General features: G+C 47.4%; 1 protein-coding gene and 1 long non-coding RNA gene across 4 annotated transcripts in view; one reads left to right on the forward strand and one right to left on the reverse strand.

Annotated features, from left to right (window-relative positions):
* The window catches only part of HTR1D (5-hydroxytryptamine receptor 1D), a 29,380-nt gene extending 13,858 nt beyond the window's left edge, over positions 1 to 15,522 (forward strand). For both annotated transcript variants that reach the window (XM_035713102.2, XM_025447770.3), the window contains one exon: positions 10,018 to 15,522. In XM_035713102.2, the coding sequence (XP_035568995.1) occupies positions 10,609 to 11,742 (1,134 nt within the window). In that variant the 5' untranslated portion in view covers positions 10,018 to 10,608 and the 3' untranslated portion in view covers positions 11,743 to 15,522. The remainder of the gene's footprint in view (positions 1 to 10,017) is intronic.
* Positions 1 to 27,770, reverse strand: LOC112660255 (uncharacterized). 2 transcript variants are annotated; one of them, XR_003136803.3, is made up of 3 exons: positions 24,814 to 27,770; positions 17,077 to 17,175; positions 1 to 1,141 (listed from the first exon to the last, which is right to left on the reverse strand). It is a non-coding gene; the product is annotated as an uncharacterized LOC112660255 (long non-coding RNA). The 2 variants fall into 2 exon arrangements; XR_007408366.1 differs by lacking the exon at positions 1 to 1,141 and adding an exon at positions 6,057 to 7,303.

Genomic DNA, 27,770 nt, shown 5'->3' on the forward strand with positions numbered 1-27,770 from the left:
CATAGGCAAAGGGGGAATAGGCGCCCTGCAGGAAGCCTGATGTGGGACTCGATCCCAGGACCCTGGGATCACGAACTGAGCCAAAGGTAGACGCCCTGGTGCCCCACATGGGGAGAGTTTAAAACCCCTCTGCCCTCTTTCCCACAAGCATGGGAGAAAATCCAGGGAGTTGTCAACCACAATGGCAAGAGCCTTTATGCAACACGTTTATTTGGTCATTCAAGGTGGTCCCTTCCCTACTGAAGGCTGATAATAACTTAGTGCAAAGCTGTAAGAAGGAAGGGCTTGCATTCTCAGACTTCCCTAGCTGTTGCAAAGGTCTGGAAAACAGGCTCCACCTGTCTTGGATTTTTGTTTAAAGATAATCAGATTGTCAGTGATAAAGATGACCAGGGATCAGCCAGGCCAGGGGTTCTCATTCCCCTGGAAGCATGTAGGGAGCTTTGAAAATTTACGGTGCCTGAGCTCTACCCCTTGGGGGCTAAGGTCTGGACATTTGTATTTTTTAAACAATATTTGTTTTAAAGCTCCCCCAGGAGATTCTCACAGCCAGAAAATCTCTGATCTGGTCCAAACTTTGCAGTTTAAGGATGGAGAAACCGAGGCCCAGAGCAGGAACTGACTTATCTGAGGCCACGGAGAGTTCATGGCAGAACCAAGCAAAAGATCAAGGCTCCCGCTTCTCAGGCCAGGCTTTGTTCTCAGAGCCCATCCTCAGCAGTTCGGGGAGACTTTCATAACCAGGTGCTGATCTCTTGCTCTGGGCCAAGTGTCAGGGCTCTCGGGGTTAAATAAGACGTGGTCCCTGCACTCAAGGTCCAGTGATAGAGACAGTCCAGCGTGGTAAGAGCTGTGGTGGTAGGCATCCAGAAGCAGGGTATCTAATCAAAGTGGAGCTGGGGGAAGGTTAGGGAAGGCTTCCTGGGGACGTGCCAGAGCTTAGTGCTGAAGTGTGACTTGGATTAGGCAACCAACCGGAGGGCCGAGCGGGGGATTCTTTCCAGGCAGAGGACACAAACAGGGACAGAGGTTCAGAGCAGAAAGCAGCATTGGAGCTCATGGCAGCAGGGTGCTGGCAGGGAAACTGGCAGATCTGTTGCTGGAGTGCCAAGGTCGCAGCCAGTGGGGTCAGGAGACGATGCTGGAAATGTAAATAAAGACCAGTTCACGAGGCTCCCTTAGACCAAGCTGGGACTGGATCCCAGGTGCCGTGGGAGCCACTGGAGGATTGTAAGGGAGTGACATGGCTTTGGCCGGGGCAGTCGGCTGGAGTGAGGGCTCTGCTCCCTGTGTCTTTGCCCCCCTAGAGACCAGCGGGCTCGCCCATGCATGTGGCAGTGGCAGTGGCGGAGCGCAAGCAACCCGCACAGGCCCTTGAGGACTAAATCTGGACCTGGCTCCCTGTCGCTTCTGCCTCGTGCTGTTGACCATAGCTAGTTCATGCTGAGCCCAGACTCAGAGGACAAGGAAATACACCCTTCCTTTTGACAGGGGTAAGTGGAGGCAGCACGGGGTAGTCCAAGCACCTGAGCTGAGCACGGGTGCTGAACCTGCGGTGTGGTCTCAGACGAGACACCCACCTCTCTGGGTATCGACCATCTCAGCCGATTGGATCGGACCGCATCGTTTAACGTGTTCCTTCTAAATCAGGTTTGCCAGGGAGGGACTGTTAATTATAACTAACGGTAGCCGATGGATTGTTGACTGTGCGGCTGGGCTTTCTGTTCAGCTCACTTAAACGTGACAGCAGCTTGAGGTCGGTGCTGTTACTGTCCACATTTTCTTTCTTTTTTTTCCCCAAAATTTTATTTTTAAGTAATTTCTACATTCACTGCGGGGCTCAAGCTCACACCCCAAGACCAAGAGTCGCATGCTCCCCTGACTCAACCACCCAGGCACCCCAGATTTTATTTTTAAGCAATCTCTACCCACACCCAATGCGGGCCTCGAACTCACAACCCCAAGATGAAGAGTCGCACACTCCACCGACTGAGCCAGCCGGGCGCGACCCTCCTCCCCATTTCCCACATGAGGAAACAGCTCAGAGGTCAAGTGACAAGCCCAGGGTTTCCCTTTGACCAATAGAACTGGTGATAAAGGTTCTTAGGCCCCGAGGCACTTAACCACTCCTCCTTTGGGTAGACTGTTCACAAGAACAAAAGTGCCCCAAACACAAGCATACAGCCTGATGAACTTTCACAAGGCGAACACGCCCAGCTCAAGAAATAGAACATGACCTTCACCCAGAAGCTGCTGTCAAGCTCCCTTCCAGTCACTGTACCCCCCCTCCCCTCAAGGGCAACACCCTAGTATGACTTCCATCAGTATAGGTCAGTATTGACTGTTCTTGAACTTTATGACATTTGAGTCACACATGGTGTGTCATATGACTGCCTCTTCCATGTGGTCATGTGTAGCAGGGAGCTGGTGTTCCTTCTCACTGATGTATAATATTTCTACTTACGAACATGCCACAATTCATTTACACATTCTACTGTGATGTCTGGATAGTTTTCAGTTTGTGGTGGTTAAACAATGCCTGTATGAACAATTCTTGCACAAGTGTTTTGGTGGACATACATGCAGGTGTTTGTTGGTTATAGAGCTGGGAGTAGGAGGTTTTGGTCAGAGGTCTATTTTTTATTTTCTGTATTTCCCAGATTTTTTTTTTTTTGGTATTCTCTCTTTTATTTTTTAAGATCTTATTTATTCATGAGAGACACACAGAGAGAGGCAGAGACACAGGCAGAGGGAGAAGCAGGCCCCCTGCCGGGAGCCCGACGTGGGACTCGATCCCTGGACTCTAGGGTGAACCCTGGACTGAAGGCAGATGCTCAACCACTGAGCCACCCAGGGATCCCCTCTCAGATTTTATAATTAGAGAAACAGGTGAAAGATGGATTTGCTTAAGATATTAATTATAGGTCAAGCCTTGCACTCAGATACACACACACACACACACGTTAACACTTTTCTAGTTTTTTCCACATATATTATTTCATGTTCATGACACCCCCAAAAGATAAACTTGATACCCTGATTCTACAGAGGAGGAAACTGAGGCTGAGGGAGGTCCCCTGCCTTAGAGAAGAGATGGATAACAGCTGTGGATGTACTTTGTAAAATATAAAGCACTCTTCAGATTTGTAGAGAATGATTTCCCCATCCAGGGCTCACTCAGCCATACCAAACAGCTTCTAGAGAAAGAACAGACAGGAATTTCTCTGTTATTTGTTTGTTTGTTTTTGTTTTGTTTGTTTGTTTGTTTTAATCCTACTGCAACAAATCTTTATCACAGAGCCTTGGGTTTTTTTGGTTTTTTGTTTTGTTTTGTTTTTCTTCTCAAAGGATGAGACTGGCTTCTGAGGATACATTAAACCCATATATCCTCTTGGTTTCTGGCAATGTTTTATGACTCTGTTAAAAAAGATCCTTCAGGAAGAGGAGGTGACTGACCTTTCTGTAAACCAAATGAGCCCTGTGTAGGAAGCACTTGTTAAGAGGGCTGCAAAGAGCCCCTACTGTGGACCAGCCACTGTCCAGGGATGGATCCTTCCCACTGAATACACAGAGCAGTTCTGGGAGAAAGGTGCTATTACCCCAATTTACAAATGAAGAAGAAAAACCCAGGAGGTGAAATGATTGGCCTCCACCCCACAGTGGGGATTGTTTGGGGGAAAGGAACTGGAAATCCTGTCTTATTACCACTCTTCAGGACCTGTTAGACTGTTTCTCAGTCCATTTGAACTGGCTCCACTAGGAAAAAATGAGGAGCTGGTATAAATTCGGTTTCCTGGGTACAGAGGTTGCTCATGGACATCCCAAAATAGGAAGGAGTGCCATGTGGTCTAGAAGGTTCCTTACTCCTCTCTTGAGGTAGGTGGCTCCCCTGTCTCTCTGCTCTTTTCTCTGTCTTCTCCCTTCTCCTGCCTCTCTCTGCAGACCTGTTTTCTTATTTACCAATTGGCTTTTCAGCTGCCCCCAAACTTGCCCTGGCTTTGGTCATGGCCATGGCTAGACTTCAGCCTCAGAATCCTTGGCTCGCAGGTTGCTCCTCCTCCATCGTCAATCTACCCAGCTGCTCACAGTCACCTTGCTAAATTCCCAGGAGAGAATCTGGTTGGCTCCTTTGGGGTCATGCGTCCACCTGGTCCAATTAGCTATGCTCAGAATTGAGATCGAGAATCTGCTTTTTCCCCTCCATCTTGCTGCAGAGATGCTAAAGCTGGGGGTGTATGGTGTGGCTCGGGTCTATGTGGTCTAGACTCTAGGGGAGACACTACTAGGCTGAGGGGAGTCCTTGCTCCTGCTTCAATGGCTCCTGGGAGTATGGTGGGCAAGGGAGAAGCTCCCTGGTATGGCTGGTAGTTCTTACAGTGGCAGACATCACTCGCTAAAATGGACAGTGGGGCAGCCCCGGTGGCGCAGCGGTTTAGTGCCGCCTGCAGCCTGGGGTGTGATCCTGGAGACCCGGGATCGAGTCCCGCATCGGGCTTCCTGCATGGAGCCTGCTTCTCCCTCTCCCTGTGTCTCTGCCTCTCTCTTGCTCTCTCTGAATGAATAAATAAATAAATCTTTAAAAAAATAAAATAAAATAAAATAAAATAAAATGGACAGTGATGGCTTGTTGGACAGCGGACAGAAGAGACTTTGTTGCCTACAGACTTGAATTTGATTGGACACATCATAGAGAAACCAGAAAAGTCATCATTTACTATGTCAGGTATTTAGATCCATATTCTTACCAGTTCTCCCCAAGCTCCTGTAGGGGATGGATTATCATGTCCATCACTGAGGCTGTGTAGGTCCAGAGAGCTTAAATGACTTGCCCAGTGGCCACAGCAAGAAAGTAGAGCAACAGGAATTGGAACTTGATCCTCCCTGACTTAAAATGTATGTTTTTGGGGGTGCCTGGGGGGCTCATTCGGTTAAGTGTTTGGCTCTTGATTTTGGCTCAAGCCATGATCTCAGGGTCCTGGCATTGGGCTCCATGCTCAGCAGGGAGTCTGCTTGAATATTCTATCTCCCTCTCCCTCTCCCTCTGCCCCTCCCCTTGCTCATACTTGCTGTCTTTATCTCCCTCTCTCTCTCTCAAATAAATAAATCCTGTTTAAAATTTTTTATTTATTTTTAAAGATTTTATTTATTTATTCATGAGAGACACACAGAGAAAGGCAGAGACACAGGCAGAGGGAGAAGCAGGGAGCCCGATGTGGGACTCGATCCCAGGATCATGTCCTGGGCAGAAGGCAGGCGCCAAACCGCTGGGCCACCCAGGCGTCCCAAATCTTTTTTTTTTTTTTTAATTGTATGCTTTTAGCCACGGCCTGCCATCTCTATATCCTCATTACATTTGTCCAGGTCTCTACAATTAGTGCACATCACATACATGATCTTATTGGAAGCACTAAACATCCTTTGGGGGCAGCAAATTATATTCCCATTTTATCAGAGAAGAAACTGAGGGTCAAAGAGAAGTCATGACTTGTCCTCAGTTATCTGCTGGTCCTTGACAGAGCTGGGACCAGAACCCAGGTCTTCTGGATTCAAATGTATCAACAGGTATTGCTATATCCAAATGTATCAGTGTTATTGCTGGTAGTATGGTTCTTTTTTTTTTTTAAGATTTTATTTATTTATTCATGAGAGACAGAGAGAGAGAGGCAGAGACACAGGGAGAGGGAGAAGCAGGCTCCATGCAGGAAGCCCGATGCGGGACTCGATCCCGGGTCTCCAGGATCACACCCCAGGCTGCAGGCGGCGCTAAACCGCTGCGCCACCGGGGCTACCCTCTTTTTTTTTTTTTTTTTTTTTTTTAATGTACAAAATTGATTGTTTAAGCAAAAATAATTGCAAATATACCATACCCTACAAAATAGTGTATATGTGATATACTCACAGTTCAAAGAATAATAAACATCCATGTACCTCCCACCACCTTAAAAAATACATCATCACTGATACGGTTAAAACCCCTCCACAATCTAATTCCTGTGTTCTTTCCCCTCCGGAGGTGACTACAATCCTGGATTTTATACTTAATGTTTCCTTGCTTTTCCTTATGGGTTTGCCAATATGTATTTATATCTCTAAACATTTTATTAAAAAAAATTTTTTTAATAAATATTTTATTTCTTCCTACGTGTTTCTGACTCTGATAGTAAGTGTTGTTTGTGAGAAGTACCCACTTTGATGCAAGCAGCTTTGGCTTACTCAGGTTTGCTTCAACTGTGTTGTGTTTGGACATTTGGGTGGTTTCTAGTTGTTTGTTTCTGACAATGCCACCGTGACCGTGCTCGTTCCTCTCTGCTGATGAACACAGAGTAGAGTTTCCCTGTGATGTATACCGGGGAGCAAAATTACTGGGCTATGAGGTAATCATTGCATCTTTAGCTTTAAGAGATAACATCAGATTGTTTGCTAAGGAGATTCCTCCGATTTACGCTCTGCTAGTGGTAGGCGACAATTCCTGCTGGTCCACACCCTACTGGATGACGTGACAATGGTCAGATTTAAGATGTTTTACTGTCTGCTGGGTGAATATGGTATCTCACTGTTGTGTTCATTTCTATTTTTGTTTTATTGTTTGAAGGGTGATAGGGGAGGGAGTTGCTTATAGAGCTACGGTCTTTGTCTCCAAAGGTAGCTGGATTATGGGAAATCCCCCCAACTTCGTTGAGGGTGGGGAAGGACAGCAGGCAGGAGAGGAGGGGGATGGCTTCAGAATCATGTGGCTTCCCTCAAAATTCCAGCCCCGCATTCCTGACCAAAGCAAGCCACCCTGTCCTTCCCAAGATGTCACCCACCAACCTCCCAGGCCTTTCCGAGCCCACGCCTTTCACTGAGTGAGGTCATTGGAATGCCTGGAACCCAAGGGGGCAGCCGTATGGGTCTATGAGGCAAGCATAAGCCCTGCATGAGAAATGACTGCACCTAGTCTGTCTAGAAGGAAGAAAGCTCCACACAGTCCAACCCAACTTCACATTTCCAATGTGAACTCAAGTGAGAGGAGAACTTCAGCCAGAGGCTTTTGAGGTGGAGTGAGAGGGTCGGAGAGGGCCTCATTTTCACCAATCACTGTGAGGCCCCAAACCAGTTTCACTCCTAGAAGCACATGTGCCTTGAGGCTCTTCTCCCTGTTCAGTGCAGTGTGGAGAACAGAGATTTCAGAAGTGGCTCTGGACCCAGTTTTTCCACTTCCAGCTGGGTGACTTTGGGCAGGTGATGTCCCCTCTCTGCTCATATGTAAGGTGGGGGCCAGATTGCCCACATCACAGTGGGTGACTTGGCCCCAGGACTAGCCCTGTGAACACAGAAAGAGCTCTGTGAAATACATAATAATAATATCCTTTAAACTTTGGGAATGTCTTTTTGTGCAGATTAAGATTGGTTTTCTTGGGGCACCTGGGTGGCTCAGTGGGTTAGGCGTCTGACTTTCGATCTCAGCTCAGATCTCAATTTCAGGGTTGTGAGCTCAAGCCCCACACTGGGCTCCATGCTGGAGTAGAGCCTACATTAAAAAAACAAAACAGGGCAGCCCTGGTGACTCAGTGGTTTAGTGCCGCCTTCAGTCCAGGACGTGATTCTGGAGACCCGGGATCAAGTCCCATGTCAGGCCCCCTGCATGGAGCCTGCTTCTCCCTCTGCCTATGTCTCTGCCTCTCTCTCTCTCTGTGTCTCTCATGGATAAATAAATAAAAATATTTAAAAAAAACAAACAGATTGTTTTTCTTAAACTGAGACTGCCTCTCCTCCTCTAGGAAGATTTTTCTTTATTTATTTAAATTTTTTGAAGATTTTTTTTTATTATTATTATTCATGAGAGACACAGAGAGAAGCAGGCTCCATGCAGGGAGCCCAATGTAAGACTTGATCCCAGGACCCTGGGATCACAATCTGAGCCAAAGGCAGACGCTCAAGAGCCATCCAGATGCCCTAGAAGATGTTTTTTGAAGATGAAGTCCCCACGGTTTGAGGAGTAGAAGAGAAACTATTGCATTGCAGTAGTTTAAGTTCTTAGTGATTTAAAAATCAGTCAATCAACAAACACAGACTGAACTTTTCTGACAAATCTGAGTCAAGTGTCAAGCTGTAGGGACAGGGAGTCAGATGGTAATGAGTCTTGACATCACTCAGTGTTTACTGGGTTTCAAAGGCTGGCCTTGCCAGGAGCAATGGAAGCTCCACCGCAGCCCTGGGAGACAGGTAGGGGGCCACTGTTTTAATGACAAAATCTGAGACTCAGAAAGGGGTAAGGGACTTGCCCAAGGTCATACAGGAGGTCATACAGGAGGGTGGGGAGAGAATAGGGATTGGAACCCAGATTGTTCATCCAAGCCTCCCCTGTACCCACCTGCCTCCCACCTCTGGTGCCAGCCACCTCTTGAGCCTTCTCTGCTACCCAACCCTGGCTCTCTGGACCTTTGCTCTTGCCTTTCCAGCCATCAGAAATGCCATCAGGAGTCCCTCCTTGACTATAGACCTCCTTGACCTTGACTATTGAAACCCCTCTTTTTTTTTTTTATTAAAGATTTATTTATTCATTCATGAGAGACAGAGAGAGGGAGGCAAAGACATAGGCAAAGGGAGAAGCAGGCTGCATGCAGGGAGCCCGATGTGGGACTTGATCCTGGATCCTGGGATCATGCCCTGAGCCAAAGGCAGATGCTCAACTGCTGAGCCATCCAAGCATCCCTGAAACCATTCTTCTTAATGTAGCCACCCATTGAGGCAAAATGCGGCCCTTACGAATGATGTTATGGGAATGACTGTGATGGGACAAAGTTCCAAATATATTGAGTTGGAAAACGTACAAACTATGAAACAAATTCATACATAATCACATTTTAAAAGTGTGTATATATAAATCTGCCTGGCCAGTTCCGTCCCAGGGTCCTTGAAGCTACGTCTATTTTCCCTGTCAGGCTTTGAATGCTCTCATGGTGGAACCTGGAAGAAATCAAATGAATCATAGGGATTCCTGGTGGATTGTAGTATTCCATACGAGCCAGGGGAAGAATTGGTAGGAGTGTGGATGGGGCTAGGGGTCTTGGTACTCTTCTTGTCAACCCCATACTCCAGAAGCTGCCCTTGAGCCCCAGAGACTTCATCGGGTCTTCCAGAGATGAGCCTGACACAGAGTGCCCTCTGGTTTACCTTACCCCAATCATCTGTACCAGGGGTCCCAAGCTCCAAGAACCCCTTGGCTTGCCCATGTCTCAAATACTAAAACCCAGATTCAAGGTCAGGAGCATACAGAGGAGAAAATGAGCCTTCAAAGTTTTGTTTTTTGTTTTTTTTTTTGTGATGAAATTACCAGTTTCCGTTTAGAAAGCCGAATAGATTTTCTGGATTTGAACTTTCACCATGAAAAATGTCTGGGGTTTTGATTTTTGCAATTAACTTCTCTGCCAACCAAAAGGTGTTTTTGGTTTTGCTTTTGTGTTTAAGAATCATGCATGCTCACTCCAGGAAATCTGGAAAATTTTTAGGAATAAAAGAAAGGTCACCTCCTCCTCCCCAATTCCTAGAGAAATATATTGTAAAAAATTGGTATCTTTCCTGGTGACCCTTTTTTTTTCTTTTTTTCTGTGCATGGAGTTATTTTGTTTAGTTTTCATTGTTGCTGAACAAATAGAATGATGGTTTCTGATTCATAATGAACAAAGCTGATTTCATGTATTTATAATAAGCCTGTGATGCTTCCAGCAGCTCTGCCCTCTCTGGGAATTGTGGGGGTGGGACACATTGCCCTCCCCTGTATTCTCCTGACACTTTGGACCATGCCAGCTTCACTGCGCCACTGCCAGCTCTAAGCAGTATGCTTTTAAACTCACGGTTTGTCTTGAGTATCTAAATTGTCCTTCTAGAACCTAACTCTTTCCTTTTTTCTTTTTTAAGCCCCAGAGCTCTGAACATGTACCCTTCTGGATGAACCCACAGTGATCGGCTTGTTTTGCCTTCTCCTAGCTCATGCATACTTCAGGTCTTGGTAACCAGAATGTTTTGTCTGTTTAGGCTCGAAATGATCAGTGGGACAGGAACCAAAATTAAGTGCCTCGTGATGTGTCAAGATGAACCTAGGAAAATGGTGAACTGTTGACTGGACTGCTTCTCTGAGTCTGCCGGTACTTCTTTTTGTCCCTAGTTTTAAAAGTTCCCCAGAGGAAATCTGAAACCCAGACTCTTCTCAGAATAGGATGGGGGGGAATTCTAAAGTTCTCATTAAACACATTTATCCCTCAAGCTTTGGAAGGAGCCAAAAAATGCCAAAAGCGAGAATCCCAAAGCACTGCCCACACTGGTGTGATATCCTGGTAGATGTCTAACAAATTCAGCATGTGTCCCCTGGGCTTGAACATTTGCTGGGCAAAGGTCCAGAATAGTGAGACATCTTGGGATTCATCTGGTTTAGGAAAGACTTTTAACTACCAGCCGTCACCTCACTGTTCTTCAAATAGTCAAGTCTTGAGGTCTTCTCAGTGTGGGCTGTCCTGATGGAGGGCCCCCCACCAGCATGAAGCAGAAGGATGACCTCGTCCCGTAGTCAGGACAACTGTGAAGAGAGCTGCGTGTGTCCAAGTCTGTGGGAAGAGAGAGCCACCTAGAATGTCCCCGCCAAACCAGTCACTGGAAGGCCTTCTCCAGGAGGCCTCCAACAGATCCCTGAATGCTACGGAAACCCCAGAGGCCTGGGGTCCAGAGACACTCCAGGCCCTCAAGATCTCTCTCGCTCTGCTCCTCTCCATCATCACGATGGCCACAGCCCTCTCGAACGCCTTTGTGCTCACCACCATCTTCCTCACCAGGAAGCTCCACACCCCGGCTAACTATCTCATTGGCTCCCTGGCCATGACTGACCTCTTAGTGTCCATCTTGGTCATGCCCATCAGCATTGCCTATACCACCACCCGCACCTGGAGCTTTGGCCAAATCCTGTGTGACATCTGGCTGTCTTCTGACATCACATGCTGCACGGCCTCCATCCTGCATCTCTGTGTCATCGCTCTGGACAGGTACTGGGCCATCACCGATGCCCTGGAGTATAGTAAGCGCCGCACAGCGGGCCGGGCAGCTGTCATGATCGCCACCGTCTGGGTCATCTCCATCTGCATCTCCATCCCTCCGCTCTTCTGGCGGCAGGCCAAAGCTCAGGAGGAGATGTCGGACTGCCAGGTGAACACATCTCAGATCTCCTACACCATCTACTCCACGTGCGGGGCCTTCTACATCCCGTCCGTGCTGCTCATCATCCTCTATGGCCGCATCTACGTGGCTGCCCGGAACCGCATCCTGAATCCGCCTTCGCCGTACGGGAAGCGCTTCACCACAGCGCAGCTCATCACGGGCTCCGCGGGGTCCTCGCTCTGCTCCCTGAGCCCCAGCCTCCAAGAGGAGCGCTCGCATGCGGCCGGCCCCCCTCTCTTTTTCAACCACGTGCAAGTCAAGCTGGCCGAGGGTGTCCTGGAGCGCAAGAGGATTTCGGCGGCCCGAGAAAGAAAAGCCACCAAAACCCTGGGGATCATCCTGGGGGCCTTTATCGTCTGCTGGCTGCCCTTCTTTGTTGCATCTCTGGTCCTCCCCATCTGCCGGGCCTCCTGCTGGCTCCACCCAGCCCTCTTTGACTTCTTCACCTGGCTAGGCTATCTCAACTCTCTCATCAACCCAATAATATACACTGTGTTTAACGAAGAGTTTCGGCAAGCGTTTCAGAGGGTTGTCCATGTCCGGAAAGCCTCCTAGTCTGATTTGCTGGTGACTCTTGTCATCCGGTGTGTCCTGTAACCCAGCTGGAATTGTCTTGTTTCGTTTTCCTGAGATTTGGGTCAATCCTGATGTCTTGGGTTTTGGTTCCATCAATAGAATTGTTCAGTGAGTGTTCTTGTTGTCTTCTTGACTTCTGGGGCACCCCCTCCAAGTGGGGCAACTTTGTGAAGGGGAACAAGATCGAAGATGTCCCTTTGCGTACTATTTTCACGGCTCATCCCTGTTGGGAGAAATGTGATCCATGGGATTCCCCATTGATTTGGTTCAGACAGGAAACTGTCTGACTCTGCAGAGATCCTAGGTTCAAATGGGAGGCTTTCTGGTCTACCCAGGTTTTGTATGGAGCTCAGAGGAGGAAGGTATATGAGGTTAATGAATTGAGCTGAAAGAGAATTTGCAGTCAGGATGGAGGGCTCTCCGTTCCATGTGGCACCTTGATTAGAAAATAGCACGCAGATCAACTACCCCGTACCCTTGCTCCTTCCTCAGTGTCTCCGCATCACCTTAATGTTCTGAGTTAACACCTCCAATCACCCTCAGTGATATAGATTGACAGGCTTTAGACCCACCAAGCTTTGGGTGGGAGACTGTTCTGAATTTTGTTTCATGAATTATTTTTTTATATCCTGTTCTCATCAGAGATCTTTTTTTTTTAAACATTTTGTTTATTTATTCATGAGAGACATAGAGAGAGGGGCAGAGACATAGGCAGAGGGAGAAGCAGGCTCCATGTAGGGAGCCCAATGCAGGACCCGATTCCAGGACTCCAGGATCACGCCCTAGGCTGAAGGCAGGCACTAAACTGCTGAGCCACCCAGGGAATCCCCTCTCATCAGAGATTTTATTTTCATCAGAGGTATTAAGATGTTGAGTCTTGTCAAATAAAAAGCATGAGACGTCATGGTCAGTGAGGTCTTCGAGTAATATCCCCTCCTCTCCCTGGATGAACCTTTCAACCCACTTCAGTCTCCAGCATTTACTGAGCACCCACCACAGGCCCAGCTCCATGCTGGAGTCCTGGCATCTCTTCTCTCACTGGAGCCTCATAACAATGAAAGCTGGTCTCATGATGGTTAAAGCTGAGCACCTGATACCTCAGTTCAAATTCAAGTACTACCGAATTCTAGCTGGGGGGCCTTTGGCAAGTTTTTTTGAAGGCTTCTTTGCCTTGCTCTCCTCACCTGTAAAATTGGGATAGTAGTAGGTATGTATAAAAACAATAGCCACTATTTATGGAATGCCTACAATGTTCCTCGTGCACGTTTTCTTGTTTGCTCTTCATCCCCATTTTATAGATGCAATGAAATGTTCCGATTGTTAGGAAAGATTTCATAAAAAGGAGACACTTCAGCAGCCTCCGAAAAGCTGAGCCTTTGTGGGATGGGAGGCTAAAGAAGGGGGGAGATGGGATGAGGCCTCTTGGGGGAGATGGAGCGGAGCAAAAGAAGGTAGGCAAGGACACACCAGGTGGTCCTCGCAGGAATAAAAACTGGGAGGTCTGTCATGCTCAGTGGGTCTCTGGACACAGAAGAATGAGAGCCAGGACTATGGGATATCAGGAAGGGAGGCAAAAGAGGGATGCCAAAATGGGAGGTGGGGAGGAGCACACAGAGAAGTCTTATGTTGACCTTGAAGTTCCTGCTGGACATCTCATAGTGTACTTCCTGGACCATCTGCATTAGATCCAGGGACCAGGGAGCTTGTTAACACTGGATTCCTGGTCCCTAATTCAGACCCATTAAATCAGACCTCTGACAGTGAGGCCCAGGAATCTGAATTTTAAATAAGCCTCTCTCTGACTTGTAGCAGATTTCTAGCTCTCTAAAGTTTGGGGACCTCTATGTTAGTGTCTTACTCCCCCTGTGAGTTCTCTCCCTGAGCCCAGAGACACCTCTCAGTCGTTCATTGCTCTCCTCTGCACCTGGCTTGTCCTTCCTTACCTTCTTTTAAGGCTGTGCTCTCTTTACCATCTGCTCGCTCTTTGAGCCATCTTCCTGGTCTGGGAAGCATTAGGAGTTCAGAAATTGGACAAGGATGCATAGCTCAGTGGTTAGCTCAGTGGACATAGGCTTTGAGGTCAGAAACAGCCAGAATTGAATCTTTGTTCTGCCATTTATCAGCTATGTGACCTAGGAAAAGTCGCCTATCCTCTCTGTGCTCCAATTTCTTCATCTGTTAAATGAGATTGACAGTATCTAAGCCATAGGATTTTTGTGGGGATTTAATGAGGTAGTAAATATAAAATGCTATGCAAGTGTCTGGTACATAAGTGGTCAGTAAGATGTCATCTTTTACTTTGAGAATTTGGAGCCAATTATAGAAGAAGCTCAAAGGCCACTTCCTCAGAGGCCTTCCTTGACCATCTAGAACAAAATTAATAAACCTTCTAAAACATGGCTTTATTGAGACATAAGTCATACACCAAACAATTCACCCACTGAAAGTTTACAAGTCAATGGCTTTTAGTATTTCAGAGTTGTAAAACCATCACAACAATTCATCACCGCAAAGAAATCCCTGAACCCTTACCCAACACTCTTCAGCCTCCCTGTTCCTAGACAATCATTAATCTAGTGTGTGTCTCTATAGATTGCCTCTTCTGGACACTTCACACAAATGGAATCATACAATCTGTGCTCTTTTGTAACTGGCTTCTTTTGTTTAGCATAGTGTTTTCACAGCTCATCCATATCAGAGCATGTACACTATTTCTTTTTATTGCCAGCTAATCAACTGTATGGCTATACCACATTTTACTTATTCATCCATTGATTGACATAGGGGTTGTTTCCACTTTTTCCCATGATAAATAATGCTGCTGTGCATGTTCTTGTACAAATTTTTGCATAGACACATGTTTTTATTTCTCTTGGGCACACACCCAGGGATGGAATTGCTGGGTCATATGGTAACTCTATGGTTATCCTTTAAAAAAAAAAAAGATTTTACTTATTTATTCATGAGAGACAAACACACACAGAGACAGAGACACAGGCAGAGGCAGAAGCAAGCTCCATGCAGGGAGCCTGACATGGGACTCGATCCTGGGTCTCCGGGATCACACCCTGGGCTGAAGGCAGCGCTAAACCGCTGAGCCACCAGGGCTGCCCTCTATGGTTATCCTTTAAGGAACTGCCAGACTGTCCTCCAAAGTGGCAGCTCCATTTTACATTCCTATTAGCAGTGCATAAGGGCTCCAGTTTGTCCACATCCTCACTGGTACTGGGTATTTGGTTTTTGATGATAGCCACTCTAGTGGGTGTGAAGTGGTATCTCATTGGGAAGGCAAACTTTTTTTAAGGGCCAGATAGTATTTTCATCTTTGTAGATCATATCATCTCTCTTCCGATTGCTCATCTCTGTCATTGTGGCGTGAAGGCAGCCATAGACACTATGTAAGTAAACAAGCTTGGCTATATTCCAATAAAATGTTATTTACTGAAATAGGTGCCAGCTCACAGGCTATAGTTTGCAGACCCTGGATCTAAAAAAAAAAAAAAAAAAAAGCAAACACCTCTGCCCACATGTACCTAGTCATTTTCTATCCCCTTCTCTTGACTTTATTTTTTTTATTATACTTATTGCTAATAACAATGTGTATGTGTTAGTTTTGCTTATTGTCTGCCTGCCATCTCTAGAATGTTAGCTTCTTCGGGGTGGAGATCTTAAGTGTCATGTTCGCTGTTTGATACCCAGTACACCATAGTGCCTGGCACATAGTACCTACTCAATAAATATTTGAATGAATGAATCGAACACCATTTCCAGGTTTACAAATGACTGGTTCTCAGTGTCTTCATCTTTAGAATTTTGAGAGAACGTGACTGGCCCTGGGGCTGGCACCTCACAAATCATGAGATTTAGTGTCAGGTAGACCTAGGTCAGACTTGGAACAGTTCTGTCCTGAGTGTAGCTGATGCAAGAGGTGAGTGAGGACACTGGGTGACCCCAGTGTCTCCAAGGAGCCAGGGCTGGGACTGACCTCCCAGCCTGCACTCAACCCCGCCCCTCTGTCCTTTTGTTCAGATGACTCCCTCCTCCCTAGTCTCTACACACTGACAGTCCAAGGAGAGGCCAGCTTAGGAGAAAGATCAGCTGTTTTCTGATCTTTGTCATTATTACCTGAAAACTGCCTTTTGGGGTATCATGCCTGGAGAACCGCACACTAATTAGGCCACATGAAGGTGAAATTAAAAATAAACTTGTTTCCCACGACCGCAGAGGAAGCCTGTATTTGAAGTCTTTCTCCTCCACGCCCTCTCCCCCAACATCCTTGTCATGCTCCTAATTCTTTCACACTTAGTCACACACACACACACACACACACAGCATGATAGTGGGCAGGGTGAAGGAGAGGGAGCAGAGCCTTGGCTAGGAGACAGCTCTGCTCCTTTCTGATTGAAGCAAGTGTGGCAAACACGGCAGGGTGCCCACCTACCAGCCAATCCTGCTTTCTTGCCCACAGAACCCCAGATCAGTTCCAACGACAGCGCACCCTGCCCCTGCCAAGAGGTGGATCCTCATTGATTTAGGTCAGTTGGGGTATTTCCATACCCCTTGCTGGGGATTGGTCAAGGGATAGACATGTGAGCCAGCACTGGCCAATGGGATGTAAGCAGGGAGCTGAACTGGACAGATGGACTGAGGGGGTTCCCAGGACCTGCAAACATCAGGACAACCCACAAAAAGTACCAAGCAAACCAGACCAAGTCGGTCGTGCAAGATGTAAGGGGAAGCCGGCAGGGGGCTTGAAGAAGAAAGATACTTCTTCAGGGAAAGAGAGACAGGGAAGGAAAAAAAAAATCCTCCTGCTTGGGAGAAGTCCCAAGAGGAGGGGATGCTTGGGTAACCATACTGTGATTCTGCAGGAAAACCTCCCGGATGCCCCGAGGATGGTGGAGGGGAAAGAGCAAGTCCCCCAGTTCCTTGACCGCATCACTGAGGACTGGAGCATCCTGGGGACCACCTGTCTCAGATTTCTTGGTAACCGAACAGTGACAGTCCTATGGTTTAAACCCCATTGGCTGAGTTCTCTGTTTCCTGCTGCTGAACACATCCCGACAGACACGGGAAGGCACACCTCTCTCCTGCTACCTTGCCCTTCCGTAGGCTGAGCCGCATGAAGCACTCTGGCGCAGGCCTGGGGCCTTGGGCAGGGGGATGGGCCAACAAGTGTGATAAACAGCTTGTGTTCGTTGGCTGCTGTGAGACATAGTGACCCAGGGATTTCCAGTGTGGTGCAAGCACTCCGTGAGGTCTGCGGGACCATGTGGCAGCAGAGGAAATGAAGGCTCAGAGAGGGTGACTCACCATTTGAATCTCACTCTGTCCCATCCGAAGTGCATGTTCTTTCTCTTCCCAGCTCTATCTTGGTTACACCACCAACAAGGGATACTTTCTGGAACGTTCCTGGTAATGGGGAGATCAGTTTCCATGAGACATCTAGCCCATCGTTGGTCAGCATTGACTGTTCTTCCCAATGGGGCCAACTCTGATTGATTGATTCTTTCTTCTTCTTTTTTTTTTTTTTTTAAGATTTATTTATTTATTTTAGAGAGAGAGCCTGCATGGACTGGAGCAAAGGAGGGGCAGAGGGAGAAGGAGAGATAATCTCAAGCAGACCCCCTGCTGAACACAGAGCCTGATTTTTTTTGGGGGCAGGCTCCATCTCAATACCCTGAGATCATGATCTGAGCCTAAATCAAGAGTCGGATGCTTAACTAACTCAGCCACCCAGGCGCACCCAAAATCTGATTTCTAGTAACTTCTGTGTATATGGCTTGATCCTGTTTTATTTTTTCTAAGACTTTTTATTTATTTATTAATGAGAGACAGAGAGAGAGAGAGAGAAAGAGAGAGAGGGAGAGGCAGAGACACAGGCAGCGGGAGAAGCAGGCTCCATCCAGGAAGCCTAACTTGGAACTTGATCCGGGGTCTCCAGGATCAGGCCCCAGGCTGAAGGTGGCGCTAAACCGCTGAGCCACCCAGCCGCCCTTGATCCTGTTTACTGAAACCTGGATGCCAGGACTGTGCTTCCCCAGGCCGATCAGCCTCACCTCAACCTTTCTTCTTTTAACATAACTGAGGAAGGAATTGGCCCATATTGTACTTGTGGTCAGACTAAAAGCACTAAATCTTTTTTTTTTTTTTTTTATAAGCTCCATGCCCAATTTGGGGCTTGAACTCAAGACCCCTAAGATCAAGAGTCCCATGCTCAGGGAGCCTGGGTGCCTCAGTTGGTTAAATGTTTGCCTTCCACTCAGGTCATGATCCTGGAGTCCTGGGATGGAGCCCCACATCGGGCTCCCTGCTGAGCAGGGAGCCTGCTTTTTCCTCTGCTCCTCACCCTGCTCATCCTCTCTCTTTCTCTCTCTCTCTCAAATAAATAAATAAAATCTTAAAAAAAAAAAAAAGTCCCATGCTCTACCGACTGAGCCAGCCAGGCACCCCTAAAAGCATTAAATTTTGTACCCACCCAGTGCTTTTAAGCTGGCTTCACTCTTCTGCCCCTGGCCCCTGCTTCTATACCTGTGAAATTGAAACCAAGGGCAGGAATTTTCAATGATCCATGCTACATTTCTCCTTATAGGTTCCTACATATTCTGCAGGTTAAGCAGTTTTTAAAAGATGATTTTTTTTTTTTATTATTCAACAGAGAGAGAACATGAGAGCAAGAGAGGGAGAGTGGCAGAGGGAGAAGCAGGCTCCCCGCTGAGCATGGAAGTCTAACATGGGACTCCATCCCAGGACCCCGAGATCATGACCTGAGCCGAAGGCAGACACCTAACTGACTGAGCCACCCAGGCGCCTCAGATTAGGCAGTTTTTGAATCCTGATTCTGTAAGCCTCTATAAGTGCTGTCTCTCCCAGCTTTGTGGGATCCTAATAGTAAATACATCCCAATCATTGAAGAACTGTTACATCCACTGAGGACAGGGGCAAAGCCCTTGGCACCTCCTCTGAGCTAGCAGCACCAAACCTGATAAGGATGCCTGCTCTGGCAGAGATACTGATACTACCGCCAACCATGTAGTAGAGTTCTGCAGAGCAACAGAACCAATATGATGTGCGTATGTAGAGAAAAATATTTATTTCAAGGAATTGGCTCACACAATTGCAGAGGCCAATAGGTGGGAGATTCAGAAAATAAGTTGCACTTCTCATCCAAAGGCAGGCTGCTATCGAACCAGAAAGAGCCAATATTGCAGATAAAGTCCGAAGGCCATCTTCTGGAGAATTTCCTGTTGCTTAGGGAAGGTCAGCCTTTTGTTCTAGTCAAGCTTTCAATTGATTGGACAAGGCCCACCCACGTTATGGAGAGCAATCTGCTTTATTCAAAGTCCATTGACTTAAATGTACATTCATCCAAAAACCCCCTCACAGAAACATCCAGAATCATGTTTGACCAAATATCTGGGCATTGTGGTGCAGACAAGTTGTCACATAAAATTAACCATCACCCCTCTCTTGCTCTCACAGCCAGGCTCCTTCCAGCACATGTCACTCTGGCCCATGATCTCTTATCAGACTCAGCTCCACAGGGACTCTCCTTGATCTCTGTATAATAATAATGATAGCTAATAATAATAATAGCTACCGTTTATTGAGTTTCTACTGTGTCCCAGATCCTGCCCAAAGCATTTTATGAATATTAACTCATTTAACTCACATAAAGTTGGTACTTTTATTATCCTCCAGATAAAGAACCAGAAGTCCCAAGAAAGTAAATAATGTGCCTAGTGTCATGCTTCTAGAAAGCAGTGGAGCCAAAATTCCCATATAGTTACACCCTAGAATCCACTGGTGGATGAGGCCAGGGTCAAAACACCACGTGGCTATGAGGGGCAGCATAAGGTAGTAAACAAAAGACAGGTTTGGGAATCAGACAGCCTGGGCTACCTATCTCAGCTCTTCCATTTAATTCCTTTCTGTCTCTGTGCTCTCTACAATTTGGGTAACAGTAATGTCAGCCTCCCAGGGTGGTTGTAGCTTGGCACTGTGCCCAGCCCTGTAGCATTCAAAACCAGGGGATGGGGGATCCCTGGGTGGCTCAGCGGTTTGGCGCCTGCCTTTGGCCCGGGGCACGATCCTGGAGTCCCGGGATCGAGTCCCACTTCGGGCTCCCAGCATGGAGCCTGCTTCTCCCTCCTCCTGTGTCTCTGCCTCTTTCTCTCTCTCTCTCTCTGTCTATCATAAAAATAAATAAATAAATAAATCTTTAAAAACATAAAAAAATAAATAAAAAAAACCCAGGGGATGTTCTTGAGTGAGACTGGACCACTGCTTACTCAGGAAGAATTTTGCTGAGCACCAACTACGTTCCAGGAACTTTACAGACTTAGCCTTATTTAATATTCAGATCGGCCCTGTGGGGAGTCCAGGTACTTATGCCCCTTTTACAGATGGGCAAAAGAAGTTTGGAGCACTAATGAGTCACATAACTCGGCTGGGACAACCCATTGTCCCGAAACATTGCAAAGCCGGTGCTCTTGGCTCTTTCCCAGGAGTCATAAACTCAGGGACTGTGGGGGTTGTTCATAAGTGAGTAAAGCAGACTGGCTGTGACACAATAGGGAGATGTGGGGACTCTGGCGACCCAGAACTCACATGCTCTATCTTAACGTGAGCCACTACTCATCCCCAACTGACTCGTGTTGTGCAGAAACGTGCTAGTGCTGTTTTAACAGAGTGAGGAATCTGGATTTTCTGTGCAGTCTCCTCATTTTGAAGGTTGACAACTAATAAACAAACAAACCACTGTGCTACTATGCCAACCAGAAAACAAACCTGTGAGCTGGATTTGGCCCCTGGGCCACCAGTTGGCAACCTCTGATCCTCTCCCACACTATTGGCTAATTTCTATGCCCTATATGGCAGTTGCTTCCCTCACAGAGCTCATAGTTTATCTGGAGACCAAAGTGCACGAGCAGATTAGAAAGCCAGATTGCCTGTCCTCCCCTGCGCCTGTCCCGTGCCCCATCCTGTGCCCCGCCCCCACAGCTTCCTCAGGTGCCATTCCAGTCACCTCTGTCCCAGGCAGGGCTGGCTTGTGGGGCAAGGGAAGGGACCATGCCCAGCAGGGAGCAGATGCAAGTAGTCCTTTGCATCTGGGAGTCTTAGAACAATGGATTTACCTGCTTCCCCAGGGCACCCCAGGGATTCCAGACCGGGAGACTATCAGATGGAAGAGGACCTTCAAGTTCATCTAGGACAACCCCAATCAGACGGCTAATGTCAGAGCAGTAGCTCACACCTTTTGATTGCTTTACCTCTTTGACATCCCCCCACCCCCCCGCCGCCAAACAGCTAGCTTAAAGTGTAAGCTACTATGATGCTCATTCTGCAGATGGGGAGATGGAGGCTTGGAAGGGTTAAGTAATCGTCCCGAGGTATCACAGCAAGTAAATAGCAAAGTCAAGATTCACATCTAGTCAATGCGACCGACCCAAGGGCCAAAACTGCTAGCTATCAGCCCGCGCTGCCGTCCTGAGCCACATTGTACCAGTTGCTTGATTCCTCACCACTCCTACCAACCATCCTCAAGCCTCGGCTCACCTGTCCAGTGACAGGGGGCTCACTACCTTTCTATTTTATTAACCGTAGCTCACTCACCCGGCACTAGGCATTTTTAAATGATCTTTTTATTTTCTTTTTTATTATTTTTTTAAGAAATTTATTTTATTTTAAAGACTTTTTTTTTAAATTTATTCATGAGAGACAGAGAGAGAGAGAGAGAGAGAGAAAGCAGAAGCAGGCTCCATGCAGGGAGCTCGATGTGGGACTCAATCCTGGGACTCCAGGATCACGCCCTGGGCCAAAGGCAGGCTCTAACCCGCTGAGCCATCCAGGGATCCCTTAAATGATCTTTTTAGATTTATTTATTTATTTGAGAGGCAGAGACAGAGAGAGGGGCCAAGGGAGAGGAAGAGAATCTGAAGCAGACTCCCCGCTGACTCAAGGCTCGGTCTCACGACCCTGAGATCATGACCTGAGCTGAAACCAAGAGTCAGATGCTTCACCAACTGAACCAGCCAGGCACCCCTGCACTCGGCATTTTAAAAAGTGTTTTATATCATTCCATTCTCACTGATCCTGCATGCTCCATATAATACCCATTTTACATAGGAGAAGACCCAGTTTTAATGTGATGAAGGAACTTGTCCAAGGTTACAAAATTACTTAAGGACAGATTGAGATTCAAATGCAGCTCTGTTCCTTATCTCAGACTGAAAGCCTCTCTTGGTTTTGGGGAAGAAAATTCTGTCCCTTAAAGTAGTAGCCCCTGATTCCTAGTTCACCTACTCCTTTTCCCCTGATGCCCTCTTCAGATGTTTGAGGGCAGACACTTGGGCGCCTTAAGTGTTTATTTATTTTTTTTAATAACAGAGTCAATATTCTGACTTCTTCCACTGTCCCCCATAAAATGTAGTTTTGTGGTCCTCCCTCAGCCATTATTTTGTTCATTCTCCTAGGGACAAATTACATTTTCTCTATGTCCGGGTCAAAGTTCTAATCCCAATTAGGGGGGAACACAGGACTCCCGACATGGACAGAAGGACTATCACCTCCTTCACTGAACATGTAGTGCTTCTATTAATATAGCTCCAAATCCAATGCAGCATCTTCCATGTACAAAGCACTTGGTATAGAGAGTGAACAAGTCAGTGACTTCCCAGCCCTCCAGAAATTTATATCTGCCCACTGAGCTAAGGCAGGAGCCAGAGTCATGTGTCACCTGGTGAACTTTATAAAGATTTTGTTTATTTTTTGGGGCGGGGGAAGGGCAGAGGGTGAGGGAGAGAGGCAGGCAAATTCTGTACTGAGTGTCCAGCCATATGTGGGGCTTGATCCCATGACCCTGAGATCAAGACCATAGACGAAACCAAGAGTCAGATGCTTAACCGACTGAGCCAAGGCGTCCCAGCTTGGTGAACCTTAGGCATAGATCCTAAAATATCAGAGCTGGTAGGGCCCAAGCCCCTCCTGTCCCTTTTGTAGTGATGAGAAAACTGAGCCCAGAGAGTGGCAGTGATACTCAAGATTCCACAGTGAGACAGAATCGACTTCTGCCTTTCTCAGAGCCTCAGGCGCAGGTGAGCTCTGCGGAGGAGGACGTAGCCTGGGATGAAAATCCCAACACCCTTTGGGATGTTGCTGCTGTTAAGCGGACCCACACGAGACCTCCTTCCTCAGAGGGGCGTTCAGAGACCCTGGTCTATTCCAGAGATGACCACCAGGTGGCGGAGGGGCCCCAGAGAGAGGCGCGGAAATCCAACGTGGGTGGGTATCTTCCTCGTTCAGAACAAATTTTCCTTTGCTCGTGGGCAGTGGGAAAAGCCTGTGCTGGCTCTGGGAGGGCACTCTGGCCACTGTATACATTATAAACATCCAGAAGTGAATTCTGTCTCAAGCTTAGGGCAGCTGTGAAAAGCTTGGACACAGGTATCACACAGAATGGTGGGAAATCTAGATCCTCTTTGCTGCTTTAGCATGTCACCTCCCTGACACCTTAGCCTCTGACCATAGAGTGGGTGCATGATAAGGTCCTCATTTCCAAGCCTCTGCACTGAGCCAAAGGTGCTGGTGGTCTCTTCCTGAGGGGTCCTTTCCCAGGTGGATGGTGTGTAAACTCCCCCACCCCACCCCACCCCAAAACTCAGTAAGAAAGCCTCCATCAAATGGCAGGAAGCCTTTGAAGCCACCTGGAGAAGGTGAGGCTAAAGTCACCTGACAGCCTTGCAGCCCACCTTAGGCCTGGCAGGCAGCTCATCCACACATTTGTTCATCTCCGATCACATAGGAAACTATGTGTGAAGGCTCTGAGGCTGCCAATCATGAATGTTTGGAGCCATGGGGGGCGGGGGGCAATGGCAAGGATGCCTGAGAGGAAAGAGGGTTGGAAGAGTAGGCCGGGCCTTGGGAGCTCACCCAAGCTATTGACTTTGAACCTTAAACTGGGGACAGCAGGAAATATTGAAGATTATTCATTAGGGGAATGACTTGGGTAGATAAGTGTGGAGAGCAATCGCTCTGGCTGTGGATGAAGGGAGGAATGGAGCTGGGGAAGCCTGGAGGCAGAGGGACCAACCATGAGGCTGAGCAAGTAAGAGCTGCAGGCTGAACTCAGGGAACAGTGATGGGGCTGATTTTCCATCCACTCGGAGCTTCTGATCAGCTTGAGTCACCCCAGTGAATTTTGTCTGTCTTGCCCGTGAGCTAGTTCACCCAGGGTAAGGGGCTGCCCTGAGGCCAGGCAGGAGGAGTAGGTGGTCCTAGCAGCAGTATTTCCTAGATCCTTGATGAAAACAGCCTGGCAAGAGAGAGGTTGGCTCCAGAGACAAGGTCCTGGGTCAGACCGGAGGGGAGATGCAGTGTGGACGAGTGGTTAAGAACACATAATAGTGTCAGACACATCTCTGCCACTTCTTAGCTGTGTGACCATAAGCAGGTCATTTTGCTTCTCTGATCCTCAGGTTTCTTATATGTAAAGTGTGATTCTGAATAGGGCTCCCCCCATGAAGCTGTCATGGGGGCTGGACAAGGTAATGTGTGTGAAGCTCAGCACAGTGCTTGCCACCCATCACGGGGAAGCCTAAGGGGGAGCTTCATGTCCTCAATTCCCCTCAAAAACAGGGTCTGTTGCTGTGACACGGTGGTCATTCTGGTGCTGTGGCACCTTTCCAGGCCAGCGTGGTTCCAAAAATGGGTCAGCCTGGGCTGCACACCACACTGCATTGAGCCAAGGGAATTCCAGCCAGAAGCAGAGAAATGATAATTTGATCAGCCAGGGCCACATTCTGGGAGAAATGTACCATTTGTGTTCTAATTTTTGAAGTACTAAAAGTTATTCTCCTGGGGCGCCTGGGTAGCTTAGTCAGTTAAGCGTTGGCTCAGGTCATGATCCCAGGGGTTCTGGGATCGAGTCCCGCATTGGGTTCCCTGCTCAGCAGGGAGCCTGCTTCTCCTTCTCCATCTGCCCCTCCCCCTGCTTGTGCTCTCTTACTCTCTCTGAAATAAATAAAGTCTTAAAAAAGAAAACGAAATTACCTTAAAAAAAAGTTATTGTCTTGACTCTCTTGGTCTCAGGCAAGATTCCTTGTTTTATTTTCTTGGGGTCTTCCTTATTATGTGAGTGCTCATGCACTACAGTCTTCCTACAGTACCAGTTATTATGGCAGCAGGACGGTGCCCATGGAAGTCGGAATCTGCTAAGGAGTGTGTAACAATTCACCTGCCGAATCAACTGTATTTAAATATATATTATATTATATTTATATATTATATATATACATAGATATGTATATATATATACACACATATTAGGGCAAAGTGCTTTGTAGAATTCTTTCATATAATCTTTATGGCAACTCTCTGAGGTAGGTCCTGTTTGCTATTGTGTCTGCTGTTTGAATGAAGAAACTGGCCTAGAGAGGTTAACAAATGTACCTGGGTCTGTTTAACACCAAACCCTTTGCTCTTGCTGTGACACTTACCTGTCCTGTGGAGAGGTCAGCAGAAAGAGACCTAGGGCCCTAGGTTACCCCCAAGCAACCTATCCCCCGAGTTCCCCAGTGAGTAGGATGCCAAAGCTTGTCTGGTCCAAAAGCCAATAAGAGAAATAATCATGTGACCCATGGCCCAGCGGATGTCATAAAAACAGCCCACCTTATTAGCTGGGGGGAGGGTGTCCCTTGTTTAATACATTCCCCGAGAAAGATTCGTCTCTCCCAAGTCACTAAACTAATTCTTCCCATCAGACTATAGTAATAGCTGATTCCTACATAGAATTTAGTACACGACAGACCTGTTATAAGAACTGAAAATGCTTTAACTCATTTAATTCTCCCAATGACCCCAAAGAGAGAGGTTTCATTATATCATCTCCATTTTTCAGATGAAGAGCCAGAAGCATAGAGAAGTTAAATAACGCCTAAGTTCACATGACTAGGGTATGGTAGACGTGGACTTCAAAATAACAGTCTGGCCCCAGGTTTTGTATGCTTGATCACATGTTTGCTACTTCCCATACAATTTGTAACTCATCTTGTTTCCCTCTTTGCTCGGACTGCCAGGAAACTCAGAGCAGTGGTTTGTGTTTTGTTTTGTTTTGTTTCATTTTTTTTGCTCTGCCACAATGCTATCCTCAGGAAGCTTAGCCTAGTATTTCTGGTCTAGTTAGTCAATTTTTCATCTTTTTCCCTTCTTCCCCTCTGGCCTTTGGTCCAGGCTTTCATGACTCATTGATTCTTGCTCTTTAATTATTCATCAAGTAGGCTTGAAGCTGCAATGGAAACCACCTCAAAACCCTTTGGGGGAATAGGCAGGACATATGCATCAATTATATGAACAGACACAATTTCTGACCGGCTGAGCTAACTGGACAACAGTCAGTGCTAGATGGTTATGTTTTGAGCATCTTCTGTGTGACCAACACCGTGCTCCATGGTGTATAGAACAATGAACCCAAGTTAGTCCCAGTGTTAAATTATGTTAACTGCTGTAATAGAGAAATCCTGAAATTTCAGTGCTTAAATACAATGGAGGTTAGTTCACTGTGTGCTCCATTCAGTCAAGTGAGACCAGGCTGAGTGAGACCCAGGCTGACAACATTTGGTATGTGTGTCTTCCAAGGTCACTCTAGTATTGGCATCCAGATGATATCTGGATATCTCTATCCAGATGATAGAGGAAAAGTAGAGCTCTGAGAAAGCATACATATTTCTTGACTCGGATTTGGCCTGGGTATGGCCCGCATCGTCTCTGCCCACATCCCGTTGGTGAAAACTAGTTGCATACTTAATTATGTAAGGGGTGCTGGAAAATGTAGTCTGGGCTGCTTTTTTCTGAAACAACTCTATTCACGGAGAGTGAACATCTTTGGTGAACGGCTGACATTGTGCTAGTTCACAAGCAACTGAACATTTTTGAGCCATCAATCCTTATAAAATGGCTAAGAATACCATGCCACATAGATTGTGGCCACGAGAAAGGAAACGGTCTTCCTTTATTTATAGGGAGAGCCAGCAGCAAAATGCAGTGTTTATATTTTGGACCAAACATATTTGTCCAACAGGAGAATGGGCTACTATGGGAGAGAGAGAATTCACCATGATAGAAGTATTCAAGCAGAGGCTGAATTTTCACTTGGTTGAAGGTTCGTTCTTCTTAGGAGTCAAGGTAGGTGCCTCCTCCCAGTCCTTCTGACTTTGAGCTTCTGTGCTGGGCTCCATAGTCATCTCTGAGCATCTACCTTGCGCCAGGTCTAGGTGGGGTTTTTGGGGGACCTAAAACAAATAAGGTTCTAGCCCTCAGGTTACTAGGCTGTAATGCATTAAAGCAGGACATCTGGGAAGCAGGACAGTGGAATGACCATTCTGAGCTCCAGAAACAGGAGACTGGAGTTTAATTTCTAACTCGGTTGCATTTGGCTGTGTGACATTGGAGAAGCCACTTGACCTCTCTGATTCTCAGTTTTCTCATTTCTAGAATAGGGCCCATGTTACCTTCCTAACTCCTGAGGACCTAATGGCACAATTACACTTAGAGCATTTGCAGGAGAATGAAATGTAGAACGCGCTCTCATTCCTAGTAATGTGTTAACGATGACCTTGGGTAGGTCATTTCGATCTTGCAAGCCTCAGCTTTCTCGTCCGTGGGATGGAGCCAGCGCACTTGCACCGCGGGGTCCGCGCCTGCCATTTCGGCTCTGGGCTTCTTCCGCCCCCGGGTAAGTGGGTCACATCACACGCCGCGGGTCAGGGCTGGACGACCGTGGATGGCAGTCGGCACCTTCCGGCCAGAGGAGGAACCCGAGTTCACAAGGACGCGATTTCCTGGCTGCGCTCCCCGGGAAGGAGGTCTGAGCCGGGTCCCATCCCCCGGGCTCCCGCTCAGGAAACGTGGAGAGAAAGCCAGGAACCCGGCCTGCCAGGCCCGGGCCCCTCAGCGCCTTCCCTCCTCCCGGCCCGACCGCAGGAAGCCGGCTGGCGGGCACGCCCTGGCGG

Source organism: Canis lupus, chromosome 2 (assembly GCF_003254725.2).
Source record: "Canis lupus dingo isolate Sandy chromosome 2, ASM325472v2, whole genome shotgun sequence".
NCBI lineage: Eukaryota > Metazoa > Chordata > Mammalia > Carnivora > Canidae > Canis > Canis lupus.